The 17522-nt window shown below is 34.5% G+C and overlaps 4 protein-coding genes across 13 annotated transcripts in view; 1 reads left to right on the top strand and 3 right to left on the bottom strand.

The window, feature by feature from the left end:
- The window catches only part of LOC127871640 (glutathione S-transferase theta-1-like), a 163409-nt gene that overhangs the window by 7870 nt on the left and 138017 nt on the right, over positions 1-17522 (top strand). Inside the window, exons 3-4 of one of the 4 annotated variants that reach the window (XM_052414765.1) lie at positions 183-336; positions 717-1193. The exons of 1 other annotated variant lie outside the window; for it this stretch is intronic. In XM_052414765.1, coding sequence (XP_052270725.1) covers positions 183-336; positions 717-1064 — 502 coding nt within the window. In that variant the 3' untranslated portion in view covers positions 1065-1193. Of the gene's footprint in view, positions 1-182; positions 337-716; positions 1194-17522 lie in introns of those variants that run through there. 2 more of the 4 variants (XR_008045487.1, XM_052414773.1) reach the window with 2 other exon arrangements.
- The window catches only part of LOC127871385 (unconventional myosin-XIX-like), a 200443-nt gene that overhangs the window by 50486 nt on the left and 132435 nt on the right, over positions 1-17522 (bottom strand). The window lies entirely within an intron of this gene.
- The window catches only part of LOC127871554 (WD repeat and SOCS box-containing protein 1-like), a 229476-nt gene that overhangs the window by 130192 nt on the left and 81762 nt on the right, over positions 1-17522 (bottom strand). The gene's annotated exons all lie outside the window — the stretch shown is intronic.
- The window catches only part of LOC127871717 (putative tricarboxylate transport protein, mitochondrial), a 195683-nt gene continuing 181026 nt past the window's right edge, over positions 2866-17522 (bottom strand). For both annotated transcript variants that reach the window (XM_052414872.1, XM_052414864.1), the window contains exons 3-7: positions 16838-16923; positions 14454-14591; positions 7640-7860; positions 7123-7196; positions 2866-4805 (exon numbers count right to left, since the gene is read on the bottom strand). In XM_052414872.1, the coding sequence (XP_052270832.1) occupies positions 4694-4805; positions 7123-7196; positions 7640-7860; positions 14454-14591; positions 16838-16923 (631 nt within the window). In that variant the 3' untranslated portion in view covers positions 2866-4693. The remainder of the gene's footprint in view (positions 4806-7122; positions 7197-7639; positions 7861-14453; positions 14592-16837; positions 16924-17522) is intronic.

The following is a 17522-nucleotide window of genomic DNA, read 5'->3' as shown; positions in this document are numbered from 1 at the left end:
CACTGAGGTGACCCTTGTGTAAAGTATAATGAAGCCATTATTTTCATAGCTGACAGCTGTTGCATTGCCATAGGTTATGACAACAAATGACACAAGTGGAAAATTCTAACTCTATTATAGCAATTTAAATATTTTGAAATATAATTACAGATTATACAAATTAAAGATGTAATTTATTTCAGTGTTGCAATTCTAAGATACCTATCACAAAAATACAAGCTACCGGAACATTGGTATCCACATTCAGACCTTCAAAAACAGGCCAGAATAGACGAGTATCTGCACTGGCAGCATCTCAACACCCGTTTGCAGGCTGCCATGGTCTTCCAACATAAGGTGGGGTATTGTTTTAAATTATAGGTTACTCTTCAGAATCTTGGTTTATTTATATGAAGATGATTGCAAATCCCTATAGCCAATGTTCACTAGATCAACGTTACTAAAGTCTTATGTAGCTTCAATGAGTAGTTTGAGCTTTGAATCACCCCATAAAATTTTAAAAGCTGATTTGAATCATTTGAAAATGACATATTATGGCACATGATATACATGGGTTAATATTCATGAAGATGTAAAACTAAATGATAATAATGAATCCCACATAATAGCTTTATTCCAACATTTACACGTACAATTAATACATTTTTATACACTCATAGTATTTGATTGGCTTTATTAATGTTATTTTTTTTTATTTCACCTGTGATGAATTTCAGTTGCTAATACCAGTTGCCAAAAATGAGAAAATAAATGAGAAGAAGGTACAGAGATTCAAGGCAGAACTTCCAAAAGTTATCGCCCATATTGAAACCTATTTCTTAAGGGACCAAAAGTTCATTGGTGGTGAGGACATCTCGGTTGCTGATCTCTTGGCAGCCTGTGAACTGATGCAGTTGTTCCCAGTGTTTGAGGAAGACGTCTATGAATCCAACCTCAAAATCAAGGCATGGATGGAAAGGGTTCGAACCACGTTAAATCCATATTTCGACGAAGGTCATGCCATAACCTATCGCACAAGAGATTCATACAAGAAAATTGGACCTTCACTTGGTGCAAAATTATGAACTGTACCCAAAATGCCATTTGTTATAACATTTTTTCTCATACTAGTATATGATTTTATGTCATGATTTTTATGCTTTCATTTAAGTTCAAGGTTAAACAGATTAAAGGTAAAATATGAGAAAAACTCATCTTTGTACAAGTTTTTGTCAAGAGGGCATCTATGTCACTGACCTGTATTTTTTACTAGTTATCAGTGCCAGTATGACTGCGCTGCCATGCCAGGTTTGTGACTACTGGTTCACACAGAAATGCCAGGTCTGTACAGAATAATACTAATATTCCAGGTTTTGGTTTTCACATATTTTAACCACCTTGCCAGGTGTTTGTCTGTACTGAGGTACACTGCCTTGCCAGATTTGTGATAATTCAGATATATTCTGAAATGCCAAGCGTGTCTGTACAGATTTACTTCGCAGTACCAGGCCAGGTTTGTGTCATTTCATTGTGATACTCAAATGCCATGTGTGTTTCTTTCTATATTTACACTGCACTGCCAGGTGAAGGTGAGCATATTTAGCTCACCTGAGAACAATGTGCTCACGGTGAGCTGTTGTGATCGCCTTTTATCTGTCTTGCGTCAACATTTACCTTGTTAACACTCTAGAGGCCACAGTTATTGCTCGATCTTCATGAAATTTAGTCAGAAGATTCCCCTGAATGAAATCTTGGATGAATTGCTTGTAAAATATGGCTGCCAGGGGGCAGAGCATTTTTCCTAATATGGCTATATATAGCTATAGTAAAACCTTGTCAACACTCTAGAGGCCACATTTATTGTTAGATCTTCATGAAACATGGTCAGAAGATTGGCCCTGATGATATCTTTAGAGAGTTCAAAACGATTCCGGTTGGTTGAAAAACATGGCCCCCAGGGGGTGGGGCATTTTGTCTTAAATTGCTGTAGTTAAACCTCGTTAACACTTTAAAAAACACAGGCACCAGGGGGCGAGGCATTTTCCTTATATGGCTATACATTGCTATAGTTAAACCTTGTTAACAATCTACAGTCTAGAAGCCACATTTATTGGTCAGAAGATTTATTCCAATGATATCCGAGACGAGTTCAAAAATTGTTACTCATGGATGTGTAAGAAAAATGGTTCCAGTCTGTTGAAAAATGTGGCCACAAGGGGGCAGGGTATTTATCCATGTATGGTTATTGTAAAACCTTGTTAGAACTCTATAAGTTACATTTATTGTTCACTCTTCATGAAAGTTGGTCAGAACATTTGTTCTAGTAACATCTTGGAGTGCACAAAACAGGTCAGTTCCTTTGTATCTCAGATGAACGACTTTGGGCCTTTCAGATCAATGCTAGGGACGTGTCTGTATAGACAAACACACCAATGCCAATTTTAATGCCTGTACAGACTTTCTCTGCAATGCCAGGTGCGAGTCTAGATTACCAATGAGGAGACTGTTAGTCCATACACTGCAACTACAAGCATGTGTTTGTGTATGTAAAGATTTAAACTTTTATGCCGGTGTCTGTCAGTACAGATTCACACAGCAATGCCATGTGTGACTGTTCAGAATGACACAGCAATGGCAGCATTGTTTTTGTACATATTTACTTTGAAATGCAAAGTGTGCCTGTTCAGATTTGCATTGAGTTTAAGAAGTATATAATTATACCATTAGCACCAATCTTCATAAATTAATGCAATAGAATGCGCTTCTTACAAATAAACTAGTTTTCACACATTTATTTTAATTTAAACAGATATACTTTTCAAATCAGTAGAAGTATTTGTTGTAGATATTGCTCTAATGAAGTACCACAATGTGTTAAGAACCCAATTGCCTTTTATTGTTTTATTTAAATAAATCCCATGTTTTCTAACATACATCTAACAAAAGCAATTGGTCCTCAAAGTCATATTTCTACAAAAACAATGTACACTTCCTTTGTATATTGATGACCATCAAAACAATACATTATTGAACACTTGCATATAATTAAAGTTAATCATGATTAATAATATTTGGACTATTCAAAAGACCAAAATACACAATAATGAAAGTTTCACAAAATTGTTTAATGATTGTGCAATTGCACTCCTAATATAATATCAATCATTTGACAATACATGTAAAGCTGGTTGTTTTAAAATGTATGTACATGTACATTCATTATTCAATCCACCAAATCACATCTATGACTTGCCTTATACATTCAAATCAAATGGTTGAAAAAAAGGGTGTAAATCTTTTTACTTCTCTACTAATTATATGTTGCCAGCACTATAGTACATGTATATTGATCTATGAAAATAACGAAAAAGCATGTCATGTATAAATCACGTCATAACGTATAATACAAAGCATTGACTGAGCAATAATATATTTATAATTTAATATAATTCACAATTCAAAATACATATTCATTTTTCTAGGATTCTATTGGTGGAAGAAACAAATAATTATGTTGAACATAAATTTACCTTCCTATGTTTCCCAACTGCAGTTAAAAAACATGTGTGACATGAAAACAATATGGAGGTCAGACCTTACTGGCTTAATGTATGTCAACTTTTCGATGACCTGCTTGAAAAATTCCAATACAAATATTACCATAATGCAATGTAGACAATTAAGTTCACTTTTTTAGTTTGTAACAAAATGATTGAGCAAAGTAAAACACAACCTCTTTTGAAATAATTTAACCAAAATTTGGTATTAATTGATCAGATTTGAGTGGTGTTGATATCAATTACTATATAGTAATAACCATATGAAAAATACCCATCTTCATGTGTTCCAGATTTGGATGTATAGTTGTTTCAAACAAGAAAATATAAGATCATATAGACATATAAATGTACTGTCATGACTTAGCAACACATCAGTACAACATGGCATCAATATTGCTCATTTTTTAACAACATGACTGTTGGAAAGGCTAGTTGAAAGTAAATACTTGGATCAACAGCACTTGTTTTAAAATAGGTATGTCTAATGACATCAATATCAAATCTAGTTTGTCTAGGATTTCAATGATAAGAAAGATATAATTGCAATAGTGTAGTACAAGATAGAAATTATTGCAAAAACAATACATGTATAAAAACAGTAATATTTGTTGCAAAAATAAACAACGGAAGCGACCCATAACAAATAGGAATGTGATATACAAATTAAATTACAATCTTTGTAAAAACTTTATACTTGGTAATACTTAATATTGATTATGAATAAAAATAAAAATATTCATTAACGATAATGGTCAACAGAGGAAAAACTCTGTTTTATAACGTACAAAAGGTTAACAAAGTTTCATAAATATATTTGTAAATGGTGAAGAGAAAACTGTAGAATTTGTATATTATCAAAATCAACATGAAATGTATGTCAAATAAAATATATACAACTATCTACTTATATATTGGAAATAATTTAGACCATACAATACAACACCAGTAATTAATGCATTCCCCTTGTTATGCAATAAGCATCATCTTTCAAGTCATGCAGCCACAATATGACCAGCCCCGAAGCTGTTAGACACACTTAGTACTGTCCCTTGAAACAGCATATTGGATGAGTATAACCTATCACCAAATAATGCTCATGGCCAGTTGATGAATGGAAGCTTCCATTTCTCAACATAGTGATTAAGTTGATGGTTCTAGTGCTTCCAGAACTTGTTGAACACCTCCATGAAGTTGTCGTAGATCATAAACGTGATGCAAACATCTAGACACACTCGACTGAGTCGTGGAACAGTCCCCTTGTAAAACCTGCAGAAGTTTATATAAATTGTTGCACTATTTCTTATGTAGTTAAGTACTGAATCTTAAAAATACTATCAATACTTCAATATTATTGCCAGGCAATATTGTCCCCTACCGGCTCCACAATTGTCAGAAATTCCACCATTGTCAGATTTTTTAAATTTGTTGCCATAGCAACCAGAATTTTTGACGTAGGAACAAAATGAAATGACGTGCATAATGTCCTCCGGTAAAACCGGTAGGGGACAATAAGTTTTAATTGTATTAGCTGATGACTGGGGCTTGATCACAATTAACGCTCCTGCACCACAAGTAAGCCATACCAAGGGCACTCATATAAAGGACAAAGTGCATCACTATTTGATAATTGTGTTTGTCTCATTTAGACTTTGCTTGGATAACATTGAAAGTTTCAATTCAGTTTCTTGAGATATGTGATAGAAGTTAGCTAGGTTTATGTAGACGAACATGAAAGTTATGAAAGTTCCACCCCCCCCCCCCCAACTGGGTTCAATATCTAATTTTAACAAAGCTACTTAAGACCTTTTCACAGATTTTGGCATGTATTAAAGTTTGTCATTAAATGCTTTATATTGATAAATGTACATTGGATCTAAGGAGCTTAAGTAACCAACAAGAATAAAATTAAAGAAATAAACAAGAGCACCGCATAACGGGTGCCACGCTTGGCTGCAAAAGCTTGTCAGATTTTTTTTTTTAGAGGTCACACTGACCTTGACCTTTGACCTAGTGACCCAACAAGAGATGTGTTCGTCAGAAACACAATGCCCCCTACTGCGCCACTTTGAAATAAAATTTCTATTTATAATTTGGCAGGTATAGAAATCATCTTCCTCCTTTAAAGCTTATTACTTCCCTTGGATTTTGTCCAATCCAACTGGACAACCAAGGCCTGTGGTTTATCGAAGAGATCATAGCCAGAGTTCATCATGTATCTATGGACATAAGTCCACAGGTACGTAATGAACAATACTATTAACAACTAAATACGTGAAAGAAATGATAATTATATCATTAAAAAAAAACTTTGACAAATCAATCATTTGATTTATAAATAATCAAAATAATAAATATGTACAGTAACTGTCAAAAGAACTTTAATTCTTGGAAAGGAAATATATAATATGAGATTTATAATCATATAAATTACTTCCCTTGAAAATAATTGTCTCTACCAAATCTCTATTTTTAGTAGCAAATAATTAAAAGCCACTACCGTGACTGTAGATTCACCACTCAAAATGTGCAGCTCCATGAGATACACATGCATGCCAAATATTTAATGTGGCTATGTTCAATATTGAATAATTATCTCCCTTTAAAGCTTATTACTTCCCTTAAATGTGTATTTTTTACCGTAGACGTAAAGGATGACCTTGACGTTGACCTTTTACCACAATGTGTTTGTCAGAAACACAATGCCGCTTACTGCGCCGCTTTGATTTATTTAACAAAAATATATACATGGGCAGGTCAGATAACTATGTCCATTTAAAGCTTATTACTTCCCTTGACTTAGTTTTTTCGACCCTTGACCTTGAAGGATGATGTTCACCATATAATTTTACCTCTCAAAATGTGCAGCTTCATGAGATACACATGCATGCCAAATATCAAGTTGCTATCTTCAATATTTAAAAAGTTATGGCCAATGTTAAGGTTTAAGCACGACGCCTACGGCGGACAATGAGCTGGCTATGACAATAGCTCGGGTTTTCTCCAAAAACATCCAAGCTAAACAAAGCTCTCAACTGGGCTTGCACTGCTTAGACCACATGGCCATCCATGCTCATACTATGATGGTTGTATTTTATACTTCATATAAATTTGTACTGATTATTTTATTTTAATACTTTATATAAGCCATCGTTGTAGTGTCACAAAATATAACGACAACAACAAAACTCTGCAAATTGTTTTGCATTGCAACGCTTTATAATTTTGATGTTTTTTTTAATTGTCAAAAGCTGCATATAATGGATATTTTAGAGCATGGTAGATGTTCAATTTTCCTGTTTCCTCACAAACATCATAACTTCAAAGAAAATTTGCGAATCTGAAACAATTGTTTGTTTTTGTCTACTTTGTTATGTTTTTACCTCTACACAAATTATATTAAAAAATAGAAGTTTAAAGCAAAATGCATATTTTTTTATAAACTGAGATTTTCTTTCACAATTATTGTGATTCCCTGCTTTTAAAGATGCAGTTTTGGTTGGTTTATTTTGCAAAATTTCAGCTTTTTACAGCAATCCTCAAATATTCATACAAAACTACTAAAAAAAGGCCTATCAACACTTACGCTCTTGGGCCCTCATTTTTAAATATCTTTATTGCACAATCTATGGTTCCTTTGTATTTGTGAGCATCCAGACCCTGAAATCAAGTATCACAATGCTAATTATCAAAAGCAGTCAAATATATCAATCAATACTCAAATCTAATTATTAAGTCTTTTAAGTTTTTCCTATAGATACAATTTTAACTTCTGTTCACAATAAATTTTCTAAATTACCAAAAATGACAAAAAAAAATTCTCCAACAACAATTAAAAGAAACTATAAACAGATTTTGTCACTAGCAAATGATTTTCAGTGATTAGCAGCTACAATCAGTGTATACTCCATGTTCCGTCTTTATTTATTTGCATTTTTAGACGTTTTCTTTAGTAATTCAGTTGTTTCACGATAGTCAGTCAACCTACTCACACTTGTCCTAGGTTAGTTGGTTAAGCAGTACCAAGTGCACATTCTTAAGTCCATAACCATGTTTCACATAATTAATTAACAATATATACAAAAGCACTGAAGATTTTGCACCTGTAACCTTGTCTTCACGACATCAATAGGTGTGTTCCCGTACACTGAACAAGCCCCTGCAATAACTCCAAACGCCCCCACAACCAGTGTTGGAACCTTCTTATTGTGATCCTCGCCGCGGTACCAGTGTTTCAGGGTCTCCATGACATAAAAGCGTATTGCCTGGTTGCTGCCCTGCTTCATGATAGTGGGAACCACACCCTGGTACACTCCACGAAAACCTGAACAACAAGTTACTTTTGTTTCTTAAACAAAGCTTTGAGGAAGTGATAGAAACAAGAAACCGTCGGAGACGGGTGATGCTTTCCAAAGTTATTTTTGGTCACAATATTGCACTATATATTCAGATAAAAGGAAACGTCTTGAGGGGCATAACTTTGGACAAAATAATACGATGGATGGTTTAGCAACTTAAAAATTTCAAAGGGCCATAACTCTCTGAATAATCATCTAACCAGAACCCACAAATAACATGCGCATCTCCCTAAGGTAGTTAAGCTTCCCATAAAGCTTCATTGAATTCCAGTCAGTAGTTGGGGGGACAAGAATTGCACTATATGTACAGTTTATAGAAAATTTCAAAGGGCCATAACTCTTCAGGGGTTTTTCAGCACTGTCTGCGCCTCCGGACAACGGAGGCACTCCCAAAGCAAACGGACCCGATCCCAAACCGAAATTATAAAAAAAATCCCAATTTCCAAAAAAAAAATAAAAAAAATATATATATTTTTTTTTTTTTTTTTAAGAATGAAATGTCTTATAACTTGTGTGACTAACCAGTGTTTGTTTTGGTAAAAAATATTTGCTATAAGGTTTTGACTGTTCAGTTCTTATCACTGAGTGTAACTGTAACTGAAAAACAAAACTGCAGTACTTGAATTAACATTGAACATGCCCAATATTGCATCTGTTTACATAAAGAAGACAAAATAACCAAATAAAAACAAATTTATTTGTTAAACCACTGAATTATTTAAGCATGATTAATTCACAATTTTTTCCCAAATGAGCCGTTTCATCGAAGCAAAAATTCCCAAAATGACCAATTTTGTCGATAAAAAATTCCCAATTTGGTCAGACTCTTTTTCCCAAAATAGGCAGAAAAACCCCTGACTCTTTGAAAAATCATCCGACCAGAACCAGCTGATAATATGCACATCTCCTCTTGGTAGTGAAGCTTCCCATAAAGTTTATTTGAATTCCGGTCATTAATTGCTGAGAAATAGCTGTGACAAAAATTGTGCACGGACGACCACACGCACGGACAGACGAAGCGGCGACTATATGCTCCCCCAATTTTTTTTGGGGGAGGAGCATAATAAACCTGGTATTACATTTTTCTACATATGCTCAAAGAAATTTTCTTCTGCCTTTCAATTATCTCTTTTTAAGACTGTAGTTGGTGCTGAAGGATAACAAGAGGGCGTTGAAGCGCTTACATGAAGACTGCCTAGTGAACTAGTTACACACACATGACCCATTATAATACACAGCTTAGCTATTGTTAAGATTAACTTTCAGGAAAAGTTTTATTCAGATTGAGAAATAAATCTGGTGATGGTCGTTTTAACATGTGACCAGGTAACTTAGTTTTTTAATGCATGTGAACCTGATTCAAATTCAGCCAAGATATAGTCTAGATCAGTATTATGATCACACTTTATCAAAATTCAGTCATACATGAGGCCTCTTAGGAAATAATAAGGTTTTCCCGAGAACTTAAAAAAGATTGATACCTAGTTTAAGGACATAACCAAGATTTAAACTCGGCCTAAAAAGTGTCAAAATTACATTCTGACAAACTTTCATTAAGATTGAGACATATGAATCGGATAATAAATGTATCCTCTAGAGTTACAACAAGGTTTTTCTAAGATTTAACCTGGTCCCCTAGATATAGGATGCACATGACCTGCATTCGAACTAAGCCTCAATATAGTCGATACATTGTGTATTGACATTCTGATCAAGTTTCATCAGCACTGGGTCATAAATGTGGCCTCAAGGTTTGTATAAAATTTGACCTAGTGACCAAGTTTTTGGATTTATATTACCAGATTCAAACTCGACCTTTGTACATGTATTTTCATGTTTAACCCTTTCAGCGCTGGAACCGAATTTTAACGGCATTTGCAAACAGTTTGTCCTAGGTTAGTTGGTTCAGGATCCAAACTGTTTGCTATTCTGATAGTATTCTTTGAAAAAAAAGAGAAGAAAATGCTAATTTTAGAAATTCAGCAGACGACATTTTAGCAGACGACAAATTTCCCAGCATGCAAAGGGTTAACACTCTTAAATGTTTATTCAAGACTGAATCACAAATGTGGCCTCTAGAGTTTAAAAGGTTGTCATAGAATTAACCTGATGACCAAGTATTTGGATACATGTGAACCAGATTGAAACTTATGTTGATATTCGGCCACAATATCTGAACCATTATGAGCAAATATGAGATTGGCTTCTGGCAGTGTCTAAGATTGTCGTGCTTCCGAAGCTTCCCAAAGCCAATCTCACATTCGCTCTTAAATGTTGGGATATCGTAGCCGGAAATTCACATTGAATATATTGACACAAAAAATAAAAACTTGCATTTTGTATAGTGTTATATCTATGTTACCAGACCACATTTAGCGTTGAATTTTTGGCTATTGCTATAGGAACATTTTTTTGTTTATTTGTTAACTTTATTTTTTGAAATTTTGTACGAAAATATTGATGATTTTGAGTGTTTATGGGCTTTTAAGGGATGGAGGCAAGTGAAAGGTTATTATTGATAAGTATTTACATTTGAGATAAATTGTTCAAAACTGAGATTTTGTCCAAAAGAATTGAGGTGAACTGACTTATGTGCTTTTTTTATTTTTTTTATTTTAAGCAATGGCCATTAGTCCAACAATTTTCAGCATACTGGTAATTGAAAAAAGTTCCCGCATTAATATCATCAATTTGATGGATTGTCTTAAATACCTGAATCAAATCGATTTTTTTTATGATGATACTCTATTGAAGGAAGATTTAATTCAGCCAAACGACAGACTGAAGGGGCCCTTGTCAAAACAAGAAACAGTCGGTAACAGCAGATGAAAGGGGTAGCAATAGTTTTTTCACAAAAAATTAAATGTTTGAATAAAATATGCAAAATTGACTTGTCCTTGTTTGCGCACTTCTGCAGCTTCCATTGGGCTGGTAAATATAAGTTTCAACGAGGTCTTTTTTGCGGGTAAAAGTTGGTGTGATAGGGACTTCTTAGTGTTTTCCAGTTTGTGGTTATTTGGTGACTTCATTGTACATCACATTCACGCTTGTGTAGTGCCACAAACAATAACCCCACTTGTCCAACGTAATTGATGAAAAATTTACGTCAATACCGACATAACTCAACAACTGCAGCCCCATCTTCCACCGACTACGAAGTTTTTATTCAACATTAAAATTTAAAGCCCAGGCTTCCCCGAGGAAGAATGCATGATGTACATAAACTATTATTTTTGCATGCTTTACATGAAATGCATGTGGACAGTTTATCTGTTGCTAGAAAAAAATACAAAATTGTCAGACAAATATAGTGCTATGCAACCCATGCTCCTCAATAATGACACTTCCTCTTTTGAATGCAAAATTAAGCATTCCAATGACCCGCATTATTTGATTGTGCAATAGTAAAATGGCGGCTTTTTTCAGTCCCATTTGCATTTTTTTTTTGCTTGAGATTTTTCTCTCGTGATTTTGGAATTTAACAACAGGATGCGCATTATACATGGGGGCATGCTTTACATGGGGGCGCGCTATACTTGGATTTCTACGGTATATCTGCCCTTAAAGAAACAGATTGATCATTGGACATTTCACTTACTGTTTTAATCTTTTTGCAAACAAACTAGATCCTAATTTCCAAACATTTAATAATGTTAATGGTAAATAGATTTTTCAGATAATACCTTGGTGTGTTGTCTTTTGGAAAGCAGGTCATATATAATACCATGTTTTTGTGTTATGGACATGGACTTCATAATATAAGAATAATTGACTCTTCTTACAAGATTATCAAACTTCTTCCAAAATCCTTTAACAATTCTGCAGGAAATCCATGGCATCTGAACCTAGACTTTTGCCATGTTAACCAAATGAAAGTACACTGCAACTCCATTATATCACAGTCCGTTATATCTCGTTGTCCAATATATCGCGAATCGGCTATGGCTCCCAAAAATATGACGCATATTATTGATACTATTACATCTACCACCATCTACTATCACTACTATATATATTTTATTCAATATTAAGCAGTGCTTAATATAATGAGTCAGACTGACCTTCATGAAATCTAAAAAATTATGCAAGTCTGCTTTCATATCATAATCATTTTCATTCCATTGTACAATGTTTTATAGAATAACCCAGCTACATTCAACATATCATTTTTGCTCCTACAATATAGTACCAGTTTTTAATTAAACAATTAAACAAGAGGGCCAAGATGGCCCTAGTTCGCTCACCTGAGAGGAGTTAGTTCATTCAATCTTTACCAAACGTCAAACTTGACCTAGATAGTGTCCAGACAAACATCCTGGTCAAGTTTCATCATTATTGAACCAAAACTCTGGCATATTTTTTTTATTAGTGTTTTTGTTTTTGTAAGATTTGACCTGGTGACCTATATTTTGAGTTGACCCCCCTTACTAAACATCAAACTTTGCTTACAAAAATAAATATTATGACCAAGATTCATAAAATCTGAAACAAAATTGTGACCTCTAGAGTGTTTACAAGAATTTTGTATAATATAATGAAAATTTGGACAATCTAAGGGCAATACTTATGGCATTAATTATATGATATATATAAAACCAATCTTTTTACCAAATTTCATGATGATTGGGCAAAAAAATGTGACTTCTAGAGTGTTCACAAGCTTTTTTTACTATGTATAAATATAAGATAACTGCCCCCCCCGGCAGCCATGTTATTCAACTGACCGGAACCATTTTTGAACTCAACTCTCATATCAAGGAAACAAATGTTCTGACCAAATTTCATGAAAATTTGGTCAAAAATGTGACTTCTAGAGTGTTCACATGTTTTCACTATATACATATAGAGAAAAATGCCCCGCCCACTGGCGGCCATGTTTTTTCACCGATCTGGACCATTTTCGAACTCGTCCCAGATATCAATAATACCAATGTTTTAACAAACTTTCATGATGATTGGGCAAAAATTGTGACTTCAAGAGTGTTTACAGGGTTTCTCTATAGCCAAATAAGGAAAACTGCCCCCCCCCCCCAGCAGCCATGTTATTCAACTGACCGGAACCATTTTCCAACTCAACTCTCATAGCAAGGAAACAAATGTTCTGACCAAATTTCATGAAAATTGGGCCAAAAATGTGAATTCTAGAGCGTTCACATGTTTTCACTATATACATATAGAGAAAAATGCCATTACTGGCGGCCATGTTTTTTCACCGATCTGGACCGGTTTCAAACTCGTCCGATATTTCAATAAAACCAATGTTTTGACCAACTTTCATGATGTTTGGGCAAAAATTGTGACTTCTAGAGTGTTTACAAGGTTTCTCTATAGCCAAATAAGGAAAACTGCGCCGCCCACTGGCAGCCATGTTATTCAATGGACTGGAACCACTTTTGAACTCAACCAACATATCATTGAGACGAACATTTTGAAGTTACATGAAGATTGGGCACTTCTACAGTGTTTGCAATGTTTTTCCTTTTTTTGACCTAGTGACGTAGTTTTTGACCCGGCACAACCCAGTTTCGAACTTGACCGAGATTTCATTGAGACGAAGCTTCTGACCAAGTTTCATGAAGATCCGACAATAAATGTGGCGTCTAGAGTGTTTACGAACAAATGTGGACAGACAGACGGACAAACGACAGACAAAGACCGGTCACAAAAGCTCACCTGAGCAATCAGGTGAGCTTATAAAAAAATTGACTGGTTTCTTTAATAATTTGAGTATTTATATAGTCATGATGGAATTTCTTTCTGTGATAATTTGTCTATTTCAATATTGAGGATAATAAAAGATGGTGAAAATCTAAATATTATATTTTAATTTTCACACATACACACATAGTAAAAGTTGGTGATAAAGGGTTATCTACATCTTGACATGACCTAAATCTTTTATATGTTGTGGCTTGGTAGCCAGTACTGATCTGTTTACACTGATAAAACAACAAATGCAGTTTTAAACTAGAGCACTATGGGACAGTTGTCAAATCCCTGCTTCTACCTTCACTTGATCATGTATTTGTTTTTACTACCAACACGCAGATATTACACCATTTGTAGAAACTTTTTTATCAGTATAAGGTACATGAAGTGTTCTGTATACAACGTGCATGTATGTAATAATCTATGCTTTTTTCACAAACAAAATACTGAAATATGTTTTTAAATTATCAATTTAGTAAATGAGTGCGTCTTTACTTAAGAAAATATTTTATAAAGTTTGTATAAAAGGTACATAGGTATATTGCGAAAACTCCAAAAGCCCAGCTTCTAAGAAAGCAATTAAGATCACATTTCTCTACCACAATGCAGTTATTTGCAAAGGTTTGAATTTGCAAGTTAGGCATTTCCTTACAGTGTTAAAAAATGACCTTAAAAAATATTAAACCACTAAATATCCAAACATCGTATAACTGGTTGAAGTATGAATGAGAAACCTTATATTTTATTTGACTTAAATGTCATAATACATATACATTGGGTAAAAAAAGAAAAGAAATGTGAGCAGGTAAATTTAAGTCTTAAAGGCAAGCTACTGATAATATGTTTATACCTTCTGCTCTAATTATTTCTCTCACACCATGGAAAAAGCCTTTAAAATGTGGTTTTGCTGATGTCTGGTCATTTATAAATTTCACTTTTACCGTCTCCATAGGTGTAACTGCTAAAATGGCTTCCGCTATACCAGCACCTACAAATACAACATCACAAATTAAGTGTATTCTTTTAATGGATTTTGAGATTCACACTCCATCATAGCAAAGGAACATTGACATGAATTCTTATGAAACATTTGCAAATCAAGTATTATAATCAGGGATCATATTTTTTCGGTTTTGTCGGTCCTAGACCGATTGGGGTCATGATGGACCGATTGAAAATCCCAAACAGTCCGTCCGATTCTGTTTGCTATTAAAATTCCCATGTCATGAAATCGATTACACAGTGTACATGCTAACACACCCTAATGACATTCTGATCTCGATTAGGTGTGATAACCATTCGCTGCAGTCTCTAAACCAGTCAGGACCAGTTTATTGCGCGTCAGACCAAGAATCAAAAACTTGTGAACAGCGGATTAAAGACGCATCCGAAAAGACGCGTCTGAATGCACGCACTGTAACCAAACAAAACATGCAGATACATTTTCCACCAGCGTAATAATCCGGTAATATAATATGAATAAAAGTCGCGGATCTGATCAACAGAACAGCCGAAAGTTATTTTTATGGGCGGAACTTCACATAAAATAGTACACAAGAAAAATAATATGCATGGAATAAATCTTTAGTAAAACCGTGTTAGAATCGAAATAATTCGTGTACGTTATACTTTGTTGTTGAATAACTCGCGACCGGAAAATTAGATGCGTGGTTTCAAATGCTTCGTTCTCGTGATTTAATCCCTACGCATCTAAACTATCGGCCATGGGTTATTTGACAACAAATTATTTATTAAATATTTGGTTGTTGTTGTCAGTAGCCAACCTACGCACAGACATTTGTTTGGTTCAGTGCATGTTTGTAAGCTATTATCGAGTCGACAACAGTTAAAAACATCGGTATAGACTTACACAGATGAGAAAACTCGTTCCGTTAAAAAAAAATGCCTAAGGAAATTTTACTTGTACATGTATTATACCACCTGCATGAATGGCAAAATCAATGGTATATATTTTAACGTAATTTGTCACGATTTCGGAAATACATTTTCGGATACTTTTCCCCATTTATATCCGGACCGATTGATGTTGCGGGAAAATATGATCCCTGTTTATAATAGTTTAGCTGGGAAACAACTGGTTAATAATCCTGGTGCTATTGTTAATGGTGAAAACTAATTTACCCTGTTCAGAGAATGAACAGTCTCTTTATAATGCCAACGCATAGATACTGGATGCATATAAAATTGCTTAGTACGCTTTGAATTAATACTTCCTTATTTAGTTTATTAACGTATTTTACCATATGGACATTAAGGAAAGCTCAAACTGCATTCAATAAATTGTCTGTATGAAAAATATAACACAAGGGTCTGAAAGGCCCAAAGGGGCTCACCTGAGATACAAATCACCTGACCTGTTCTGACCAAGTTTCATGAAGATTGAACTATAAATGTGACTTTTAGAGAGTTAACAAGGTTTTAATATAGCCATATAAGAATAAATGCCCCAACCCCGGGCAGTCCTGATTTCAACAGAACAATACCTTTTTAGAACTCGTCTAAGATATCATTTTAACAAATTTTCTGATTAAGTTTCATGATGATCTGACAATAAATGAGGCCTCTAGAGTGTCAAGGTTTTGCCATAGCCATATAAGGACATGCTGGCCATGTTTTTCAACCAACAAGAACCATTTTCAAACATTTCCAAGATATCAATGGGACAAATCTTCTGACCAAGTTTCATGATGATCGGACAATAAATGGGGCTCTAGAGTGTTAACAAGGCAAATGTTGGCGATGAACGACGCACAAAAGGCGATCACAAAAGCTCACCATTGAGTACGCTGTGCTTAGGCGAGCTAAAATAATATCATAAACCTGGGGCCTTAAAGAAAAATATGCATGTCTCTGAAACCATTTGATTATCATAGTATTATAACGTAAACACGTAAAAGTATGTAACATGTTAAACTATTATGATGAAACTATTTGTAAATATAATGTTTGTCTATCCACCTTTAAAAAAATTATTACCAACAAGCTAACACGACAACAATTCTTTTTACTGCACTACAGTGCGATGATTTAATATTTCACATTCCTTTTTGTGGAACATGTCATTGCTGATCCATCGCAACTTTCATCATCCGAAATGTTATTAAAGAGCAAGGGGCTTCTGTTAGTACAAATACCAAACACAACAAAGATACAATACTTTATAGTCCAAACAGACTGACAAAAGACTTTTTTTAAACATGAAATATCCCATACCAAGTCCACATAATACTCTTCTGCCAGGTGTTAAATTGCCATTTTCATCAACGGAATGTCGTTTTAATTCTTCAAATGTTCCAAATCTGAAAAATAAAATCACATTTATGTTAGACTAAAACTCAACTAGAAATGGCACAGCTGCTACCGATGTATATCCCCATGCCGCAGCTTTGACCCAGGGGTCAGATCAAAATTCCAAATAGTGCACTGTCGCGCATATGCTCATAGCTACCATGTGTTTAAGTTTCAAGGTTCTAGTGCTAATTGTGTAGACGATAGTGGCCAGGACGGACATACAGCAGAGATAACCACATAATCCCCCGCTCCAATTCGGAGCGTGAGGATAATTAGAATACTCATTGTTGAGGCTCATTCTATTTAATACTACATAACAGCCTGAGAAATTTTTATGTTAACAGAAAACTGAAAACATGACTGCAATTCAATATTAAATGCCCACATTTGTGTTATAGAGAATACTAGGTTAGCGTTGAATACAGAGAAGTTTATGTTGCGAGGCTTAGAACGCCGGAAGCGCGAGCCTTGGCGAGCGCTTTCGGTGTTCGAGCCGAGCAACATAAACTTCTCTGTATTCAACGATAATCCTAGTATTCTATTTATCCCATTTGATTTTTTCAACGTGACATTTAACAAAAATAGATCTAATAACCTTACTAATAAT

Source organism: Dreissena polymorpha, chromosome 1, assembly GCF_020536995.1.
Source record: "Dreissena polymorpha isolate Duluth1 chromosome 1, UMN_Dpol_1.0, whole genome shotgun sequence".
NCBI lineage: Eukaryota > Metazoa > Mollusca > Bivalvia > Myida > Dreissenidae > Dreissena > Dreissena polymorpha.
This window is presented reverse-complemented; position numbering and strand designations above follow the sequence as displayed.